General features: G+C 41.2%; 1 protein-coding gene across 2 annotated transcripts in view; it reads right to left on the bottom strand.

The window, feature by feature from the left end:
- Positions 1-824: 824 nt before the first annotated feature.
- The window catches only part of vps53 (VPS53 subunit of GARP complex), a 33,629-nt gene continuing 13,978 nt past the window's right edge, over positions 825-20,475 (bottom strand). Inside the window, exons 10-21 of one of the 2 annotated variants that reach the window (XM_080459439.1) lie at positions 20,090-20,231; positions 17,835-17,933; positions 17,601-17,695; positions 16,185-16,427; positions 12,943-13,090; positions 12,568-12,650; positions 12,058-12,136; positions 10,966-11,114; positions 10,790-10,859; positions 10,561-10,698; positions 2,781-2,885; positions 825-2,045 (exon numbers count right to left, since the gene is read on the bottom strand). In XM_080459439.1, coding sequence (XP_080315565.1) covers positions 1,875-2,045; positions 2,781-2,885; positions 10,561-10,698; positions 10,790-10,859; positions 10,966-11,114; positions 12,058-12,136; positions 12,568-12,650; positions 12,943-13,090; positions 16,185-16,427; positions 17,601-17,695; positions 17,835-17,933; positions 20,090-20,231 — 1,522 coding nt within the window. In that variant the 3' untranslated portion in view covers positions 825-1,874. The remainder of the gene's footprint in view (positions 2,046-2,780; positions 2,886-10,560; positions 10,699-10,789; positions 10,860-10,965; positions 11,115-12,057; positions 12,137-12,567; positions 12,651-12,942; positions 13,091-16,184; positions 16,428-17,600; positions 17,696-17,834; positions 17,934-20,089; positions 20,232-20,475) is intronic. The other variant, XM_080459440.1, reaches the window with a different exon arrangement.

Below are 20,475 nucleotides of genomic sequence, written 5' to 3'. Positions count from 1 at the left end.
TGATTAAACTAGAATACGCCATGTTTCCTACTCGTGTGGTGTAAACGGAGACCCCCAAATGTGACGAACGTTTTGCCGTGAGCCGCATCAGCAGAGCCTCTGCGTCGCCCGACGTGCACCTCCAAAACTCTGCGCTGTGATTAACCTCCTCTGCTACATCACTCCTTGTACGGCCTGAGACTTGCTTTATAATGTCAGTAAAGTTTGAACGAAGTCGCGTTTCTTTAAATATTGTTTTTATTGACGGTTTTCTTCTCACGCTCACACATTCGGAGACACAAACTGTTTGGATCGTGGGAGGAAACCCATAAAAGCGACATCTTTCTTGTAAATGTCTCTCTCTTACCGTGCTTCTCAAAATGTGCATAGTTGTTGTACGGCCGACAGATCAGCGAAATTGTCACCAACTCATTAGGTTCAGCTGAAGTGGAAATGAAACTGCGGCGAGCAGCAATTATTCTGGGTGTTTGAGTTGATCAGTCTTCATTAAACTCACATTATTTCAACTAGCAGCTCTGCCGTACGGGTGGGGATGTTGCAAAACTCAGCTCCACAGCCGACCCTGAAAGAAATGGATTTATGAAGTAGCGACAGGAAGGAGCAGCGGAGGGACAGCCGATATAAACTACCAGCATCCAGGCAGCTGAATTTTATTTAGGGGCTCATGCGTTACTGCTACCGTGATTACAGCCGGACATATTTTATGAGGTTATGGAATCGGTTCAAAAATAGGAAGGACCGACTAAAGAAGAGAGTAACATGTCTGAGCGTTTCACACCTGAAGACATTGATGATGCAGGAATGTATAAAGTGATGCAGTCTTTATGATGATTTCCACAACCTTTTAATAAAGAGAGGCACTGTCAGAATAAATGTACAAGGCCAGCTGATGAAGTGGACATAAGTTGATTTTTCTTCCTTCCAAGCAATTGTGTAAAGGTCGTATCACCCAAGTATACACATTCACTAAAACATACCACAGTAATTCTTAAGTTAAAATGACTTATTAAAGCTCATTCTGGACTGTTAGGATAATGCCATGGGCTGCACACGTCTCCGGGTGTATGTTAAAAGAACTAGAATATCTTTGACAGAAAAAAAACATAAATCTTGATTGTGAAAATTATGTGACCCACTTAAAAAAAAAAAATTTAACATTTTGAAATACTATTTATTCGATTTTTTTTTAAACTTAGAAATCACAATAATAAAAGTTAAAGGCAGAAAAGACTTTAAATATTTCAGTTCACCATTAATGAATCTTAATGTTATGCAAGTTCCACTGTTTGAATCTTTATTTCAAAGTGTTCAATTCTACTGTCATTTTAAAAGATTAAAGTTTTAAAATCAAAAGATTTAGTCAAAGGTTTTACAAAGCAAACAAACTACCGGTACGTTCTCTTTAAATGTCCAGTGCACACAAAATGTATCCCACACCTTCCCCACATGTACTTTATTGGGTTTTACATAATATCCAAAGCAATTTATTTAGGATTGAGCTCTTTTGCGATCAGCATGGGTTCGATTGAGCTGGAGGGAATCGGCCAGAATTTAAATACGAGCACGACATTCGGTCTTCTGCACGCAAATGTACAAATCTCCCACGTTAGTGTCACAAGAAGACGGATGGAAGATTCCAGAAGTACACGACATAACGCATTGATGTAACAAGTAACAACAGAGGAAGTTTCTTCATAATCCAGCACCGGGCTTACATCAGTTGGTGAAATCAGTCGGTGTTTTGCGCCTTCTCTAATCCTGCAGGTTAACTCGGCAGAGCGTAATGGAGTCTGTGAGATGAGGAGACTTGAGGGCCCGGCTCGGCTCGGCCCAGCCCGGTCTCCAGAACTCCCCGGATGGGGATTTCAGTGACTTCACAGTCTCTTCTTGATGAGTTTCTCCAGTTTGCGGATGCGGGAGGACTCCTGCTCGGGCGTGGGGGTGCTGAAGGAGAGAGAGGGGCCGCCGTCGGCCCCGGAGGGCGGGGTGGGTAGTCTCTGCCTGAAGAGCTCCAGCATGCTGCTTTGTTCGCTGCGCTTCAGACCCTGCATGCACACATCAAACGACAAAAGTATTAACGACACACACAACAACAGCAGAAAGCCAAAGAGAGAAGCGAGACGGTTCACAGAGGAAGGTCGGACCAGGGGATCGCGGGCTCTTTTTCAATGCTGCACCCACTTTGACGCTTTGCTTGACGAGTTTTACAGTTTAAGAACAAACACATCTTGATAAGGCAGAACAATGAAGTATTGTGCCATATTGTGGAAAACTGTTTTCTGAGATGATTATGAAATACTTTTACATTCTTATAGTATTTTAGGGAAAAAAACAACAACCCTAAAAACTAAATTAGAACTAAAATGAATAAATAAATCCCGCAGAACTACAAAGTGGGAGTGCTTCCTTTCCTGAAACACTGGGCGAGAGAACACTTGGAAAAACGACATGATCGGGAAACATGAAGTCGAATAACAATGGGAGCGAAAGGAGAGGAAATACTAAATTGAAGTTTTGGCTTCATGACTAAAAGGAGAAGGGGAAATGGCTGGACTTTGCCCAAAGGAAGCAAAATCCACCTCCCCCCCAACCTCCCTAATCAACATGTTAGATCTTGTTTATTTAATCCGCTCAAGAAACAAAGTAGGGACGGGACAAGGAGGGTTCGACAGGGTGTTGTGCCTCTTGGTCGGTCCTCAACAGGAAAAAGTAAATAAACACATTCCTCTCAAACTTTGCGCCGTTTATTTTGAAGCGCCGGCGAGAGCGAAACGACTCACTTTCATATCCAAAATCTTCTGGAAGGTCTCCGGGTTGCCATCAGCCAGGAGCTTGATGTAGTTATCAACAAACACGACCGGCAGTTCATGTGGGGCCATCACCACCTGCGGAAAAGTACAGTTTATCATCGGCTTCAACCCCCCCAGCAGCCACTTTCCTGCGAACCATCAGGACAGACCCGAGTGATCTTTAAACGATCCCACATGGGCCGAACCCCGGAGATAGAACCACGGTACAGAGTCAAAACAACAAATCTATATTTAGAAACTGCTAATTATTGCTAATTATTCAGGGGCCGTAATGAGTCTGGGTAAAAATGAGCATGAGTGAAGATCAGGGAACCATTTTAATGGTGGGGGGGGAACGAGACTTTCTGGATTGAATTGTCTTTGTAGATTTTTTTTTCTTTTCTTTCAACAATAGACACTTGAAGGGAAACGTGTATCGGGCAGCGTTTCTCGAAGCAGCCACAAAAGAGACGGACCAACACATGGCTGGCAGACCCCCACCACCACCACCAGCACCAGCACCACCTCCACCCAACACCCCCACCCCATTTCATGCATAACTCTGGTCCAGGCAGGGACCCCCACTCGCAAACTGTTTCTCCTATCCTGCACTTCAAAAATGACTTAATCTGTCCTTTCAAGCTTTGCCTGAGTTCTGATGGCAGGAGGGAAAGAAGAAAAACATGAGAGGCCGAGCGGCGCGGGGAAGAGGAGGAAACGCGAGCAGGAGGGACGGAGAGGAGGAAGAGCAGGCATGAAAGGCTCAGGATCGTGAGGAATTCTTTGCCTTCTCGCTCGTCCTGCTGACTGAGTGATTTACTTAGCAACTGTCCTGGAGCCACGCCAAGGGAAAGGCCTGTAGGGACCTTGTAAAGGGGGGGGGGGGGTGAAGAATGAAAACGGGGGAAAAAAAGGAAAAGAGAAACAGCATGAGTGTGTGGGGAGGGGGGGATTCATGCAGAACAAGGGTGGGTATGGGGGGGTAACCTTTAAATTATCCACAGAAGTGGGGGAGCGAGAGAGAGAGAGAGAGAGAGAGAGAGAGAGAGAGAGAGAGAGAGAGAGCGAGAGAGAACTCTACAGTGGGCTCGGCTGGGGAAGTGTGGAAAACAGCCACGTCTCACAAGCTCTGCAGCGGCCAGGAGAGAAGGAGGGAAGGAGAGAGGCCGTCTGTCCCAGACAGACGGACAGACGGAGAGACATCTACCTACTTGCAGCATAACTCAGCACCGCTTCTCCAAGCAGACGGCTCTAAGTTAATATTTTGACAGCGACACAGAGATTTAAGAGGGCGCAGTAGTACAATCTGAAAAAGTGACAGTGATGACCGTCATCCGAGGAGCAAAGTGCCCATGACTCTCACGCCATTTTATTGCTACATGAATCAATATCCATTGTATTTATAATAAAACCACTGACAGTCGGTAATGTGGAATGAGTTCCTCTTCTTTTTGCGTCTCAGCCTATTTCAGTTGACTATTTAGGATTTAAGAGGAAGTCCTTTATTGTTTTGGTTTAGTCTTGTTAAGGCATCTTTTTATTTTTTTTAATGAACACATTTAGACAATCCCTCTGCAGCACATATCCCAGCGCTAAACATCTGGGAATCGAAGCAAACAAGAAGCTGCAGAACATCAAGCAGTACACAAACAAGAGCGGGAGGGGACCAAACCGAGGTGAATGAGGAGTATGAGGTAGAATATATAATATCATATTTCACTTAACTTGCTTTTCAAAAAGTTGGTGAGTGACTTTACGAAATACTGGACACACATGGAGCAGGACAGATTAGACGTGATTTTAATAGCACCATTACTGGCATAGGAGTAATCAGAGAATAAGCTCATTGCTGTTGATACAAAAACATGTTACAACAACTGAGCATTTCACGCAGTTTGTGTTTTATTTACTGGTTTCAAATACGTTTGTGGCTCTGTGGAGGCAGGCTCACGTCGCCTCGTGCTACAAAATAAAAGGGGGCAGAGACAGAAGCTCTGCAACGCTTTTCAACTGTAAGAGAAGTCGCACACACTTTTTGAAACTTCAGTGAAGTTAACTGTTATTCATTTCATAATAGTAATTAGTGACTGACCTATTAACCCTGAGCTAACAGGCGGGTATAATGTATCTATAAATACTCCAGAAACGTAGGAGTGTGTTTGTTCGTAATGTTTGTTTTAGTGAGCGACTGCTTCTGCCGTACAGAACAAAGTCACAGTCAATAGAAAGAAAGACGTTAGGAATCCGTTAAAACACGGGTTTTGTTTTTCTCCCCAGTAACTGTACCTTAGATTCACCTGTGACTCTCCAATCAGCCCGTCGGACTGATTTAACAACAAGCGTCGCTGTAAAGACGAGACACCGAACTGTGACGGCGCTAAAAATCATAAATGAGACTAAATCAAACCTCCTCTCAGGTTGCTTTGAGTCGACGTTACATAAAAGACAAATTGGTAGGAAGAAGTTAAACTTAATGGTGCAATTTCACAAATAATCAATGATCACATTTCCTAGTTATGCTGACTATTACTCACTAACAATAATACAATTTTTATCACTTATTTGTCTCATCTTTTCATTTATTTGCAGATTATTTTCAATTTGTACATTATTACTGATATATATATATATATATATATATATATATAGGTTAAATGTAATTGTCCCTGCTTAATTGAACAACACTGTAAAATAAACAGACGTTGGTTGCCAACTTAACGTAATGGCAGGTTTTTATCATTCTATGAGACGTGGATTTAACTATTAAGAGCTTTCTTAAGCTCCTATTCAAAACCAGTGGGTACTTTACACAAGTTCTTCAGGGTTAAAAAAAAAAAAAAAGTAAATCTGAACTTACAAAAACATTTAAAGAGTTTTAAAGCGCACTTCATTAACTGAAATGTTCAAGAAATTCAGCACAGCCGCTTAAACCTTTAAATTTCTCAAAGTGCTCCTGCAGCTCTCGCCATTGTATAGCAGCTTTCTACTGGGGGGGGGAGAAGATTTCATTGCAAACCGCAGCATCTCGGAGTGTAATTTAAAACTATCGCTGAGGCGCGGCAGAGGAATTTTTGTATTGACCTTCTTTCACTGGGTTTGTCTTTCAGGGGATTTGGTCTCAGCAGAACGTGGAAGCAATTACCTGGGAGGCACCTTCATGTTACATGATGTCGATGGCCAACATGCTGGCAAACAGTACAAACGCTCCCCTTAGTTGTTTACTTTTTTCTTTTTCTTTTTCAAAGCCAAGTGCCTGAAGAAAACTTTAGATTGTGTCTCTTTGAAACCAAACTATTTCAAACGAGCAACATAGACAACTTGCAGGCTGAATGTTACGAGTCCATGTGGTGTATTCATGCAGCTGGGAACTGGTAAACGTACCAGTTGGAAAAATATCCGGGAGTTTGGAGCATTCACAACAATTTATTCTTGATAGACGTTGCTTCATTGAACACTAAAATTCAGCTATTGTGGCAGCTGGATAGGTGAACAAAATATGTCTTCCTTATATTGAAAAGCAACACAGTTTGTTTATTAGAAATACCACCGAGATGTCATATTAGCACTTTAAGAAACTTAAGAAAAAACTGAAAAATCCCAATTTGATAGCATTGAAGTGTATTTCTTCAACTTCCTAGTTACTCATGACTGCAGTATTATATCTTTTGAAATGGCATTGTAACTGTACAGCTTCATGTATCAAATTCACTATTTTGAGAGAGTAGCATTTGTCTAATAGTTTTATCACTCAGAATGTCATCTGATACTATGTTATTTTTTAGATTCGTCTTTGAGTCAGACTTTTTGCCTTCACAGTTTTTATTTTGGCCCCAGGATCTCACGTGAACCCTGCCGTGTCAGCTCACATCTGTCTGAGGGAGTTTTTCCAAAGTCATACAAATCACATTCCAGCTGAAGGGGCTTGCAGGGGTCGAGTCCAGACAAAAGATGAATGAATGTTTCTGAGTCTGGACTGTCGAAGCCTCTTTAATATGTGGCAGATGGGGGTATATTCATATATGCATTAGGGGCATCTCTAGGGGTACTATGACAAGCTACACACAAGCTACATTTGACAGAGAGGCATACCGGTAAACGACCGACAGACAATTATTAAATGCTTGTCGGGGCCTGTTAGATAGTTGCTGGATGCATTTACATGGAACGGAGTATTCAGATTGTCCTGTTTACATGACTTAAGTGATCACATTTATGTTGGGTTTATATGCACCGAGAATATTATTCAATTAACAATAACTTGACTGGCTGTTTGCTGTATGCACACCTGATCCCATACCTGCAAGTCCTCCAGTATTTTAGATGGATTTGTTGAATATATTAATGGAACTTGTCGTGTTTCCTTTAAAAGTGCAACACTTATGAAACTGCACTTTTTTTGCATGATGCGGCAGCGATGTCGCAAAATCTGCTGCGAGACGAGTCATATGAAGGAGTTTATTAAACAGATACGCGCACAGGTCTCCGACAGCAGAGCGCAACCTGCCGTGTTTACATGAACCCTGGCAGGGTCATCATCGGCTGTAATTTCAATAGAATCTTACCAATGTGATCAGATAGAAGTCTTTACTTGATGCAATTTTAATCTGATAGTCATTCAATCCCTTCACTTCACTTAAAACAGGGGGGGGGGGTGCTGAACATAGGGCCCGTGGGTCAAAGCTGGCCTGCAAGAGGCTCCAATCTGGCCCAAGCAAATTGTAGGAATTTCAAAGAAATCCTAGATTATTATAAAAACAATTTTTTGTAGTAGACACAACACAACGCTCAGACCCGAGCTGAGATATCGGTGATGCCTCCGTGAAAGACAGCTACCTCGTCGCGATCAAACGAGCCTCAAAGCCAAGCTGTCAAGGTGAGTTTCTATAAACAGGAATAATGCAAAAGCTATAGGAGAAGAGTTTTTGATATTCCATCGCAAAGTACAGTTAAAATTGGCCTTATATTGAAATTGTAGTCATTTTCAGAAGGAATTGTTTGGTTTTGTGAAAATATAGAGATTGACATGATTTAACTTTAGATTTAAAGGCTATTGCAGCGCTATTTCACCGGTCCGGCCCTATGAAGGTGAAATTGGGTGGTATGTGGCCGCTGACACTCCTTATCGAAGAACTAAAAAAAGTTATTGTCTCAAATAAACAATGGACCAAAAAAAAAAAAAAAGGTTTTAAAGTAATCACCGTCTAATTTATGAAGTGATGCAGGGAAGTGCTTCCTCAGCACTTATGTAGGAATGTATCACTTCTATATTGGATGTGTAGAGTGAGTCCGTTGTTTGTGAAAGTACCTGGAAAAATGAAAGGTGTGACTTTGTGTGTGATTTGGGACGCCAAGTACCAAGAGGGAAATAAAAAAAAAATCGCAGTAAAGTCAATCCAAAGGTTCTATGTAGTTACCCATTTTATTACCTTTAATTGAATTAAGCTTGTACTTTATTTATTCTCCTTTATTATGCCGTTTTTAATCCCTCTAAATAATCCTATTGCTTTAATGCATTCCCTTCTTTTATTCCTTTGTAAAACACTGTGAATTGCCTGGTGCCTGAATGGTGATCTTATAAATAGAGTTGCCTTGACTGATGCGTCTAATAGCCGGCCTGTTAAAATGTGGAAATAGAACCGAATAGAGCAAGAGGAGGCAAATCAAATTAGCTGAAATAGGTATGTACTCGTGGGTGGGTGTGTGTCTGTGTGTGTGTGTAGTTTGTGTGAGTTGAAGCATAGTTGCAAGCTGTTACTGATTTACTTACTCACACCTTTCCACTGGCTGAAGGTCAACCACATACTGAGTGTTAGTAAATAAGCGTGTGTGTGTGTGTGTGTGTGTGTGTGTGTGTTTGTGTGTGTGTGTGTGTGCGTGTGGGGTTCATTAAACCAGCAGTGCATGCGCTCCCCTCCATCCCTCCCCTCACCTCATGCGAGTTGGATGATTTTGTGAAAACATGCTCATAAAGTGCCATTGTAAGTGCAACTAACGACACAATTTAAGGACGATCCTGCCAAAAATAAACTCTTAAGTAGGTAATCTCCTCAAGTGACTCAAGACAAACAATTAAAGCTGGCTCACCACAAAACACTCGCACGAGAAATATTTGTTCAGTCTACTGTTGCTCCTTACGGCGAAACCTCAATCGGTGGAAAAGCAGTTTGACTGCAGGTTGTGCCAGAGTACCCTTGGTCAAGTGTTACCGTCAGTACCGGAGCTCGTGTTTAACTGGATCTGTCAAGGCTTCAAAATCAAATCTATTAAATGGCAAAACAATTAAAAAAAAAAAAAAAAAAAAAGAGTGCACTTAAAACATAAAGGTCTGACTGAACTTCTAAACTAAAGCCTTTAAAGGTCAGAAACTCAAGCTGTGGTGGTAAAAATGACCGGCACGAGTTTAGCCACCCAAGTTATAAAAGTCATAAAAGCTCAAGTGTCTCATAAAGATGGAGAAGGGCTGATACCGTGTTTAAGCTGAAGAATCTTGTATTTACAGTTCAACTCGGGTTCTCATTAAAAACCGTCCGTTTCAGAGGGAAGCTCGTTCTGGGTTTATACGTGAAAGTTAAACAGTTTAAAATAATCCACGGTGGCCTCAGGTGGAAGGTTGAGAGTTTTTTTTCCCCCAACATTCATCAGGGAAAGGCAGAAGTGGAACGTGTTCTGAAAAAGTCGACTGCTGTTACGATGCACAGAAGTGCTTCTGTTGAATGAAGTACTGAAAGTATTAGTTAACCACTGAATGTGTTGTTGCTTTGTCAGTAGAATGCATTCAAATAAAGTCATCCGTACAAAATATCTCCGTTCAAATTACATTTCCAGAACAAATAATGCAATTATATATAGTAATTACTCTACGGTAAATGACTTAGTAAACAAATGAGATTATAAAACGGGGCAAAAAGACTCGACTTATTACAAAAATGCAGGACAAAGGAGGAAATAAAAAGAGTTTGGACTCAAAAAGGTGTGAAAAGCAACAAATTACAGATATAGAGTAATATTACAGAGTTACTGTACCATGTAAATTTATCTACTTATCTACTATGAACCTGCTGAACTTATTCTGAAGCGTTTCTCGCCTGATGGCGTTTTACAGAGAACAACTTGACGTGAGATATTGACATTATTGTTGTGTTAATCTGCATTTTCATCTCAAAACAGTCTTAAACAAGATATTGTGGTATTAGTTTGGTGGAACGCCATCTCCAGTGGTTAGAGAAGGCCGGGATTTTAACAGAAAATCATCCAAAAGGAAGTTTTGTCTTTTTTTTTTTTGGGCAAAATAGTGCCGATTATGTTCTGGACTGTTTTACAGAATAACTTTTTTTTTCTGTTAATTGTCTAAATGGGCCTAAGTAACAATACACTAACACTAGATAGGTCAGTCAGACGTTTATTGCAATACGTCTGATTGGTAAATCCGCTTTGGGTCCACGCAGACGCCAGGCGTAGAGCATCGTAAGTTTAAAAAGGGGTCCTGATGGAGGTTAATTTTGTAGTGAAGTAATTTTTAGATTGTCATTTCCTACAATAAATGTAGTTGTTTGTTTTTCCTCACATCTTGCAAACACTTTAAGAACAAGAATTCAAAAATACTAGTTCATTTCAGTTCTGTAAGTATTTGCAATTCTCCACTTCTGCCCCTAAAGGAAGGGTTCAGCTCAGCTTGTTTCAGACATGGAGAGTTTGCACTTTAGAGCTGCACAGAGGTAAACCTCCTGCAGTGAAGTCTAGTCCGCACTGATGTCTCCTCCCAACTCCTCACCTTCAGGATCATTTCTGCACGAGTCATTCCTTTCACCACGATCTTGGTGTAGCTGGCAGGCGCCTTCCGGACAACCTGGGACCCTATTGAGGGCAGATCCAGCAGGACTGTCTTCAGGGAGTGTGTATCGAGCAGAAGCTGCATGTGCAAGAGGAGAACTCCGGTTAGAAAAGTGCACCCTAAACACAATTAAACACGCAAGTGTGAATAATCCAGAAATGGAACTCACTTGTTCAGCCCCAACCATGCTGATCGGCTTACATCGAAACAAGTGGTTGATGAATTTGGGGATAAATGAGCTGAGGGGCGAAAACAGAAGAAACAAATAAATAAATTTTCAAAAAGATTGTTTAAAAAACCAAAACACACACATTTTAAAGAACTATTAGTGTGTTTGTGTCTTACTTGGTGAACTTGATGCAGAATTGTGTGAAGTATTTGCGCGTTGAGGCGAGATTGTCTCTGATGATTGGCACATTTTGTTTGATGTGCATGATAATTGATGTGACGTAAGGACTCTGGTCCCCGACATGCTCCACACTCTGCCACGGCATCTGTGGCGGAGGGATGGAGGTCAGACAAAGAGCCAGCATCTTGTACAAGTAAAACACTGATTAAAGTAGTTAAAAAAATTTTTTTTTTTTTTTATTACATTTATCCCATAATCCCTTTAAAAATTAAATTTTTTTTTTTTTTTTTTTTTTTTTTTTTTTTTTTTTTTTTGCCCTTGTCCTGTTCGGCAGCTTGGGCCAACAATATGATGTGATTGAGAGCCTTCGGAGTCAGAACAGTTTTTGGTCTTGCAACAGGGAGAGACCTGGAGTCTCCTCCTGTTGCCTTCTCCGTCAGAAGCTGGCATGGCTGCCGTACACGACCGGGGGGGAACGCACAAAGAGAGAGAGAAGAGAAGAGAGAGAAGAAAGTCGAGGGGGGAGGGGGGAGGGGGGTGGGGGGAAGGGGATAACATACAATGTCCTTGTTGTGCTACATATATTATTTGCAATAATCACACTCATCCAAATACTTTCCAACTGTTATTAGATTGAACCAGCCTGAGCAGCTCTATCTAGACAGTAAGATGATTTCCTAGATTTAACCAGCCTGAGCAGCTCTATCTAGACAGTAACGTGAAGCAGGAACATGAAATAACAAAGAGGCAACAACAAAAGAGGAACATGATTTTTAAAGTTTGAGCAAATGATGACAGACAACAAGCAACTTCAGAAGCACCTTTCGTGAGGAGTGAAAGTGTGTGTGTGTGTGTGTGCGTGTATGTGAGTGTGTGTGGCTTGTCCACAAAAATTTTTGTTTTAAATTAAAACATAAGACGACACTTCAAAAATCTCAATATTAAAAATTCCAAATTAAAACGTTCATGTTTCATTCTTCGTTCTCTGCAGTTTGTCTTCTTGCAGCTTCTTTTCAGGGTTATAGTGCAGCACATGCTTATCTTTTAATGAAGATTAAAATCTTACATTATAAGTGAACGTGTCTCACCTTGCTCATAGCCGTCAAAGCAGGATCACAGGCAGCGTCAAGATCCTGAACAAGCAGCTGAATACTGTTCGAGATCACACTGAAAAGAGAAAGGCACACATTAAATTCACACTTTTCCACTGATGCAGTGGAAAAAGTAAATTGTTACTGAAATTTAATTCAATCTTCAATAGTTTTTTTTAATAAACATGCATTGAACTAATACACGTCTTCTTACTTTCATGAATCTAACTTACAGGTATTAAATATCGAAGTCACAATATATTAGAATATGTTGTTATATTAGATGCCATCCTCTTTTTTGTTTTTCTTAAATCAGAGCCCATAATTATCACAATCAATAGTTTAAATGGCTTTTTAGTCTGGAACTTGGTATAAATAACTATGAAAACTGTGAACTTCTCAATAATAATCTACATTTTTTAAGATGTGCGTGTATAGCTACGAATAGAAAATTACTTTTTTTCTTGTTCAAAAAAATAAAAACAGTAACTTGAGATTCTCACTTACGTGCTAAATGTATCCATCTCCCCCGTTAAATTAATTCTCTCCACCAAGACTTTGTCTACTTTCTCCTTCAGCTTCTCTTCCAGCTGAAACACAGACACAGATAAATATGAGTACACTCATAAACACATTCAAAAAAACGAACTTCTGTGCATCAACCTTTATAATACTTGCTGTACACGAGCTGCAAAAACAGAGGGGATCAATTTAAGTTTGTTTTATTTGGAACTTGCATTAAGTGTCTCTTAAAACACTCAATCAGGCACGTATCGGTCCGTAAGTGCTACCATATTAGGGTTTTTTTCCACCAATAAACGCCGACTTGGAATCAATGGAAGGGGGGGGGGGGGCTTTGCGTGAGCGGGTTGGTGTACGTGCCTGTTGTGTGGTGGCGAGGCAGTACTCGGACGTACTGAGGATGCTACAGATGAGGCAAAGCTCGTCCACGGTGAACTTTGCCGCTTCGGAGCCCTCTTTTTCCTTCAGCAGACTGCTGATGGTGAGACCCCCGCTGTTACTGCTGGATCTGGAGGCAGATCGAGAAAACAGAAGGACCGAACACAGAAATACAGATTTGTTTTGATGAAGTATTTCACTGTAGTGGTTTCAAAGCATTATGGGAGTTCAAGTACGTTCATACAAAGTGTCTCGTGGTACGTCGAGCACCTTATTGTTGGTTTTCTAGACAAATGAACACATTAGTTTGGTCATGAAGTAAAACTGGACAATCTCAGACATTGGCCATGAAAGTGGATTTAAAAAAATAAATAGAATATGTATGGAGTTCCCAAGTTTTTTTTTTTTTTTTATTGGATATCATTATATCATAGAAATTATAAAAAAAGAAAAACAACACCTAAACATATTTTTTGTTCCTTGAAGGCCATAGTTACTGCAAATAAACATTAAACAAAAATGTTCACCTGTAGACACCAGATTGAGGGAGTAAGCATTTGTAATCTGCAACTATATGAAAGTAGAATTTCCAGGTTTCTGTTCTGTATCTATTTTTCTACAACTTTACGCTTTGAGTCCCGACATCAGGACACAAATATCTGTACTTTCTCTCGGTGTATTCACCAGACCGACACATTAATTCTTTAAACCTGTATGAAGGATGAATCATAGTTACAGTGAGTATCAAATTATAAATAAAGCAACAGAAGGTGTTGACAACCTTAAGAGTGATCAATTTATGTCAACAATGGCTTAAAGGCACATTTCTAATTCTGTTTATAAATGTTATTTCACCATAGTTTTAAAATGGTGTATCAAAAAGGTTACTTTTTTTGACTTGTTTACTCAGAAGCTGTACTTTTTCCTCATTTACAATCGGTGCTTTTACTTCTCACATTTTTTGGGGGGGAAACTCAAGTATCTGTACTTGAACCTCTGTAAATAAAGCGAGTCAAAGATGGATTACTTCACATATATGTTCATTTATGAGGCTTACATTTGCAGTAGCATTGAGGCAGGATACATAATTTTTCCAAAATATGACAGTATTTTATATATATATATATGTGTGAAGTTAAGATATTGACTTGCTGAAATGTGAACTCGAAAAACCCAAGGAAAGTCAGATTAATAGCTGCAGTGTAATGCTACTGATTTCATTTTGAAATAATCTGTAGTTTCTGGAGTGATGTCGATGGTTAGTGTTCTGTATTTTAAACATTTGTGGTTGGATTCGATGTTTTACATTTCACTCAAAGACAATCATTTGCCTCTTTAAATTATAGGTTATAGCCTCAAGATGTTGACTTTCTTTCCCTCTAAAAACGGGGTGATGTTGAACCCCCGATGTTTCCTGAAACTTTAAGAAAATACAATCTGTGTGGAACATATTTTCTTAATTTCAATACCAGGTTAAAAAAAAAAAAAAAGGGTAATTTTTCAGAACTCAGACACAAAGGGAATAATTAGAAGCAGATGCTGCAAATGTATGGATGTTGGGCATGGGAAGCCTCATTGGTGACCCGGTCATTAATGAACGTCATAACGGAGACATTTGGGTTAAACCGCATCGTAGTTCAAGCTCCTTTTTAAAGGGCCCCACTTCAAAACCAACTCACAGCACCGGTGTCTGCCTGCATGCGTCTGGAAGCGAACACACTCGCAACGAGACCGAGTGCATCTATGACAGCGCTTGTGCCGAGTCAAGAGTGTGTTATGGATTAGTCCGCAAGCACAAGTGTGCAATTAGCAGAGAGAGACAGAGAGCGAGAGCGAGAGAGAGAGAGCGAGCTCTGTGTGTGTGTGTGTGTGTGGGTGTGTATCACTGCCAGCGATGAGCTCTAATGTGGCCAATGAGCCTAAGATGTTTTTGCTGGTAGCGTATTAGACTTTGCCACAACGTAACTAACTCCAGATAGTTCATGGCATGCCACACTGATCCATCAAACACAGCGAGGCTTGATGATGTTGGCTTCAAGCTCAACTCCCTCACAGCCGCAGCGCCATACCGAGACACAGAACGAGGGTGTGGCATGCTTGTTTGTGGAAAAACACGTCCCGAATAAATTGTGTTCCGTCGGTGTTGCTGACCAGGAAAATGTTCTGACGCTGACAGATGGAAATCGTCGAGGCAGTAGAAATGGCTCAGTTTCTCATAGAATTTGATGCAGTGTTTGGAGTATTAACCTGGAAGTCATTTATCTTTCTCAGTATTATTAGGCGACTCCAACCTTTTGTCTTCAAAGCCGTGTAATTCCTCCCAACATAGACTCATTCACATGTCTTTTAAAGGACATTTCTGAATGATTTGTTGGCTATTTAAGTTGAACCAACCCTCAAGTAAAAATTATTACGAGCAATTTGCTTCAGTTGCTGTAGAATGTTTGCCTCTTTCTTTTCAGACCGAGTGTCTGACACGGATATAGAAGTCAACAAAAATATACAAACTATCCAACCAAAGCATTCCAGTGTGGAAACTTTAGGATGACAGCGAATTGACTTGTTTAGATTTCTGTCAATGAGCCACATGAAAACCAATCTTATTCTGTCTTATTAATATCTGGTGAAGCCTTCAGGCTTCACATTACAGAGTATTTTCTAGTGAGACTCATCGAGTTTTGTATTTGTATGCATGTATGTATGTAAATATGTATGTATTTTTGGCACCACTGACGGAATTCGCTTTGATCTTTATGGCTGTAGAATGTTAAAAAATGTAGGAAGTGAGTGCTTCTTTGAATAGCTGACATTTCTTCAATATTGCAGCATTTTTGACAGTACTGAGAAGCTCATATTACAAATGTCTGACATACTAGTGATTTTTGTCTGCGATGAGACACTTGAAGAGAGAAAGTCCTGAGGGTGAAGCTCTATGATGCTGCTGTTCTGGTAGTTTTTGAAACTCAAGATGTCGTGGACAATCTCAAAGTTATGGCTGTGACAAACGTTTGATAGCCTCCCTCGGTGGTAAGACTGAAAGTTGAAATGGACACACACTTCCCAATGATTCAGTAAGTAACATCGCTTCATGCTGAAGTGATTATAGAAGTTGTGTTTGTCTTTGACTCAAACACTGGCTCTGTTAATTCTCTCAAAAAGCAGGATTTATTTACTGGAACGTTTTAACTTTTTGCAAACACCGACCGAACCGGAGGCAGTCTTACTTCGGCAAGTTTCCAGAGAGGATCTTCCACGCGTACTCTCTGAGGAACTTCTGGAAGATGGTGCTGAGGGCGATCATGGGCTCCCCTGTGCTGAGCTGAGAGCACTGCACCATGCACTTCTTGTAATACACAAAAAGGTCGGCGCAGCTCGGGAGCACCGCTCCGCCCTCCTCCGTGCCCGCCTTGGGTGGGCCCTGTGCCCGGAAATCAGCCACAAACCGGTCAATCAGTTCGCCCAGGTTCCTGCAGATAGCCAAAACACACACACACGCACGCACGCACACACACACACCATGCACATGAGTGGTTTGATTTTGGGCAAAAGAAAAGAATTAAATAAATGAAATAAAAACATTAGGGTCATATGAGAGGTCCTTAACCCCTGAAAAAAATAAAACCAATAACAAGCAAACAGACACATGGATAGATATAAAAAAACAAAAGAAAAAAACAACTATTGCAGGCATCCAAATTCTCAGTACTACAGTCAACAGGTCTGCAGCCAGTTGGTGTGGCCTTTTCCTGCTGAATCAAGGAACTAAAGCCAAGGACAAAACAAGCAGGCACTGTTCTCCTCTGCTGCTTCCCACTGGGGACAAGCCGATCTGCCCATTGCCTGTTTAAGGCCTTTGGATTGAACTGAAATGAGGTTGTAGCCGCGGAATAGGTCAATCCGCTCCCCTTGGACAGACGAATAGCACTGAACGCTCCAAAGAGCAAAGAGCCAGGGGCTGCATAAGCACAGTAGTCCCAAAACGGTGCACAGTTTTAGGAGCCATCACCAACGCGGGGGGAGGGGGGGGGGGGGTGGACCGCCTGACGGAGAACTGGAGGATAGCGGTGAAATAAAGAGGAGGTGAGGAGATAATGCCAAACGTACAGAATGAAAAAAAAACAAACAAAACAGAGGAATATACTGAAAAGACATAAAAGATAGAGCTGTACATTTTAGGAAACAAATAAGACATTAAAAAGAAAGGGAATTAAACAAATTACACAAAAAGGAAGCTGGAGAAAGGCTACCAAAAAAAAAAAAAATAAGGGAAAAAAATTAAAGAGGTGGGAAAGAAAATAGGCAGATCTGCTGCGGCAGCACTTATTCAACCTCCCTCTCTCTTTCTCTCGGTGTCTGTGGTCGTGCAGCTAATGGGAAACATTTCTGCCACAGCAGAGAGAGCGAGAGAGAGCGAGAGAGAGAGAGAGAGAGAGATAGAGAGAGAGGCCTGCACAGGAACAAGGGATGGAAAGACAGAGGAGGCAATGAAGCAGAATAGGAGGAGGGGGATCTGATTGATGAAGGGGGGCAGTGGAAAAAGCATGCAAGTGCCAGCTTCACACACAACCTGCTCCTCATTCTGGGATTTATGCACCACGGCCTAATTCCACACTCTCTCCCTCCACCCGTGTGTTTCTCACTTGTCTTGAGACTCGATGTAGACGTATAGATGAGGCTCGAAGCACTTGGAGACGATGCCGTGGAAAGGGTTGTCCGGAGCTTTGGGCTTTCTGGGCTGAATGAGCGGAGGGAAATGGGCGATTAGTGAGATAACAACTACAAGGCATTTTAGTCAGCCTGGGAGGAAGCGCCACATCAGAGGGCCGCTTCATGCTGCACAAATAGTTCAACGGTGTCAATCTCGGTCAACTCACCTTCGCGAGATCCTCCTCCTTGTCTGTGCCCATGTCCTCTCCGGCTTCGTCCTCCAGGAAGGGGTTGGTTGGGTCTAGAGGGCTCTCTGGCCTCTTCTGCTGCATGTTGTACAACACAAGGAGTAATGTATTTAGCTGAATTAGTATAACAGAGTAGTATTGACAGTATTGACCGTAACTAATGTAATGAGACCAGATCAATGCATCATCTCTGCTGCTATATTATTATTCTATTGCAGGGGAGATTACATCTCTCTCCCTCCCACAGTAGCAGACAGGACAAATAACTTCAAATAAATGTGTATTTAAATCCAAGTAACTCTTAGTCATCGTTAGTGAAAGCATTTCTTATCAGGCATTCACTCTAAGATTACGCGGGATTATCATCTTGCACTATGCATCACGTTTTATTTGGTCCGACTTCCTCAGAAATTTCACATTGAATGATTATGATGTTACTGGTGATCAGACAATAAAAATATGAATTTGGATATGGTAAAATGGTAAAATGGTAGGTGGATTTCACTTACAGCTGCGTGAGCAGCCCCAAAGCGCTTTTCATCGTTCGTCATGCAGCCATGCAAGGCTCTGTGACTCCAATGGGAGCAGTTGGGATTCAAACCTGCAACCTTCTGATTGGGAGATGACCACTCTATTACATATGCTAGTGAAAGGTGTTTCCATCTTTCAGAGAGTCAGGCGGGTCGGTTCTTATGGGCCTTGTTGCTCTACAGTGTTCGTTCTGTCATTTTTATTTGTTCTTATTATACTTGCATTCAATCCACTTCTAAAAGTGGGTCTTTGAATACAATACCTTTTGTATCCTAGGAAATTCTCCAGTTTTATACACATATCCCACCTTGCATGTGTATGACATAATTTAATATTCCAAACGTTTCCGCACAAGTCGCATTTCTTCATGCTTTTGACGAACCGGCGCCTCCCATTATAAACCTGCACACCGCTAAATCCCTGATTGAATTACAGAACCTAAACAGAATGAGTGTGAAATTAACCAAAAATGCCTCTGTCTCACCAAAACATTATCAGTTCTCACTGCAGCTGGCCCCAATGGCTTCTACAAAACTTATTTTGCCATTTCTAATCTGTCTTGACACTGCATACGTCTTTCCCCTGAACTCATGCACATGACCTGAATTATCACCCTGTGACACGTGGGTGTCATGTGCATTACACTATGTAGTTCTATGAAAAGGGACATAAAGAGAATTTATTGTCATTGCAGTTAAAAGGCAAACAAAAGTTAGAGAAATTTGTTTGATGCAGGCCACAGGTATATTTCGCTGTCTGTCTTTGCAAACTGTCATATCTGTAAGCATGTGTGTATTCATGTGTGTGTGCGCATGTGTATATATTTATGTTTGTTTATGTGCGTACTTGTATCTGTGTGCATGCTTGTTGTGTATATATTTATGCTTGTTTATGGGTGTGTACTTGCAGCTGTGTGTGTGTGTGTGCACATGTGTTTCTATGTTTGTGCCTGTCTATATTTATATTTGGGTGTGCAAACTGATACTGTGATCCTGTCATCCTGGTAGCCTTGGGTTAACTTTCATGGAGCATTAAATCAAAATTTTAAAGAGAGGCAACCAAGGCTTATCATGTTCCACGAGGTACTTCAATTTGTTAGAGAATGGTCATTTGGCCTGAGGTGTTTTAAAAAATTTAGAATCGAAACCACCAGCGTCAAAAAGCATGAAGTATAAATGACTGACGTCTCTGCCTTAGCCAACGCTTAACAAACACGATTCAGATGTTTATTGTGAAGGACTCACAAAAAACAGGAAATGATTACACTCATCCAGTTGTCCTCAGAACAGAAGTTCTAAAAGGAATTTTGAATTTCAGGCAGGTTTTCGGAATTGGGGAGCAAATATCGCAATGAGGCGGAAATTCTAAATATGCACTTGGACAAGGCTGAGAACTTCAAGTAGAGATTTCTGTGCGTAAGGCACCAACAGGGAAAGTTTTAATGCCGTTTTCACAGCACTTCAAAGCCTTTTGGGTAGTCCAGTGACTGTTACATACAGCTCTGCCATAGTGTTTTCTATAAGTATGAAGTTGGTGTAATGTTTTCATTTGGAACAACTTCACAGAGCACGTCTCTTCACATCATGTACTAATTTTAGGTTTATAGCATCTACTGATTCTGGAATTTGAGGTAGATGGAGTCAACAGACTGTTAGAAAAGCAATGAGTGTTGCGTGTGTGTGTGTGTGTGTGTGTTTTCTCACGCCAGGGATGTCTGTCAAGGTGCATCCTGTGAAGCGTTTGGCCAGTAAACCCTCAAAGTTGGTTGTCCTCTGGATGGCAAACAGGAGCAGTTTCACCTCGATCTCCTTTGCCCTTGTCCGCATCACTTTTGCGAGCTCCACCCTTAAGAACACACACACACACACACACACACACACACACACACACACACACACACACACACACACACACACACACACACACACACACACACACACACACACACACACACACACACACACACACACACACACACACACACACACACACACACACACACACACACACACACACACACACACACACACACACACACACACACACACACACACACACACACACACACACACTCTTATAGCATAACATC

This window comes from Lipophrys pholis (genome assembly GCF_963383615.2).
Source record: "Lipophrys pholis genome assembly, chromosome: 3".
NCBI lineage: Eukaryota > Metazoa > Chordata > Actinopteri > Blenniiformes > Blenniidae > Lipophrys > Lipophrys pholis.
The sequence above is the reverse complement of the archived record's forward strand: the minus strand, read 5'-3'. Positions and strand labels throughout refer to the sequence as shown.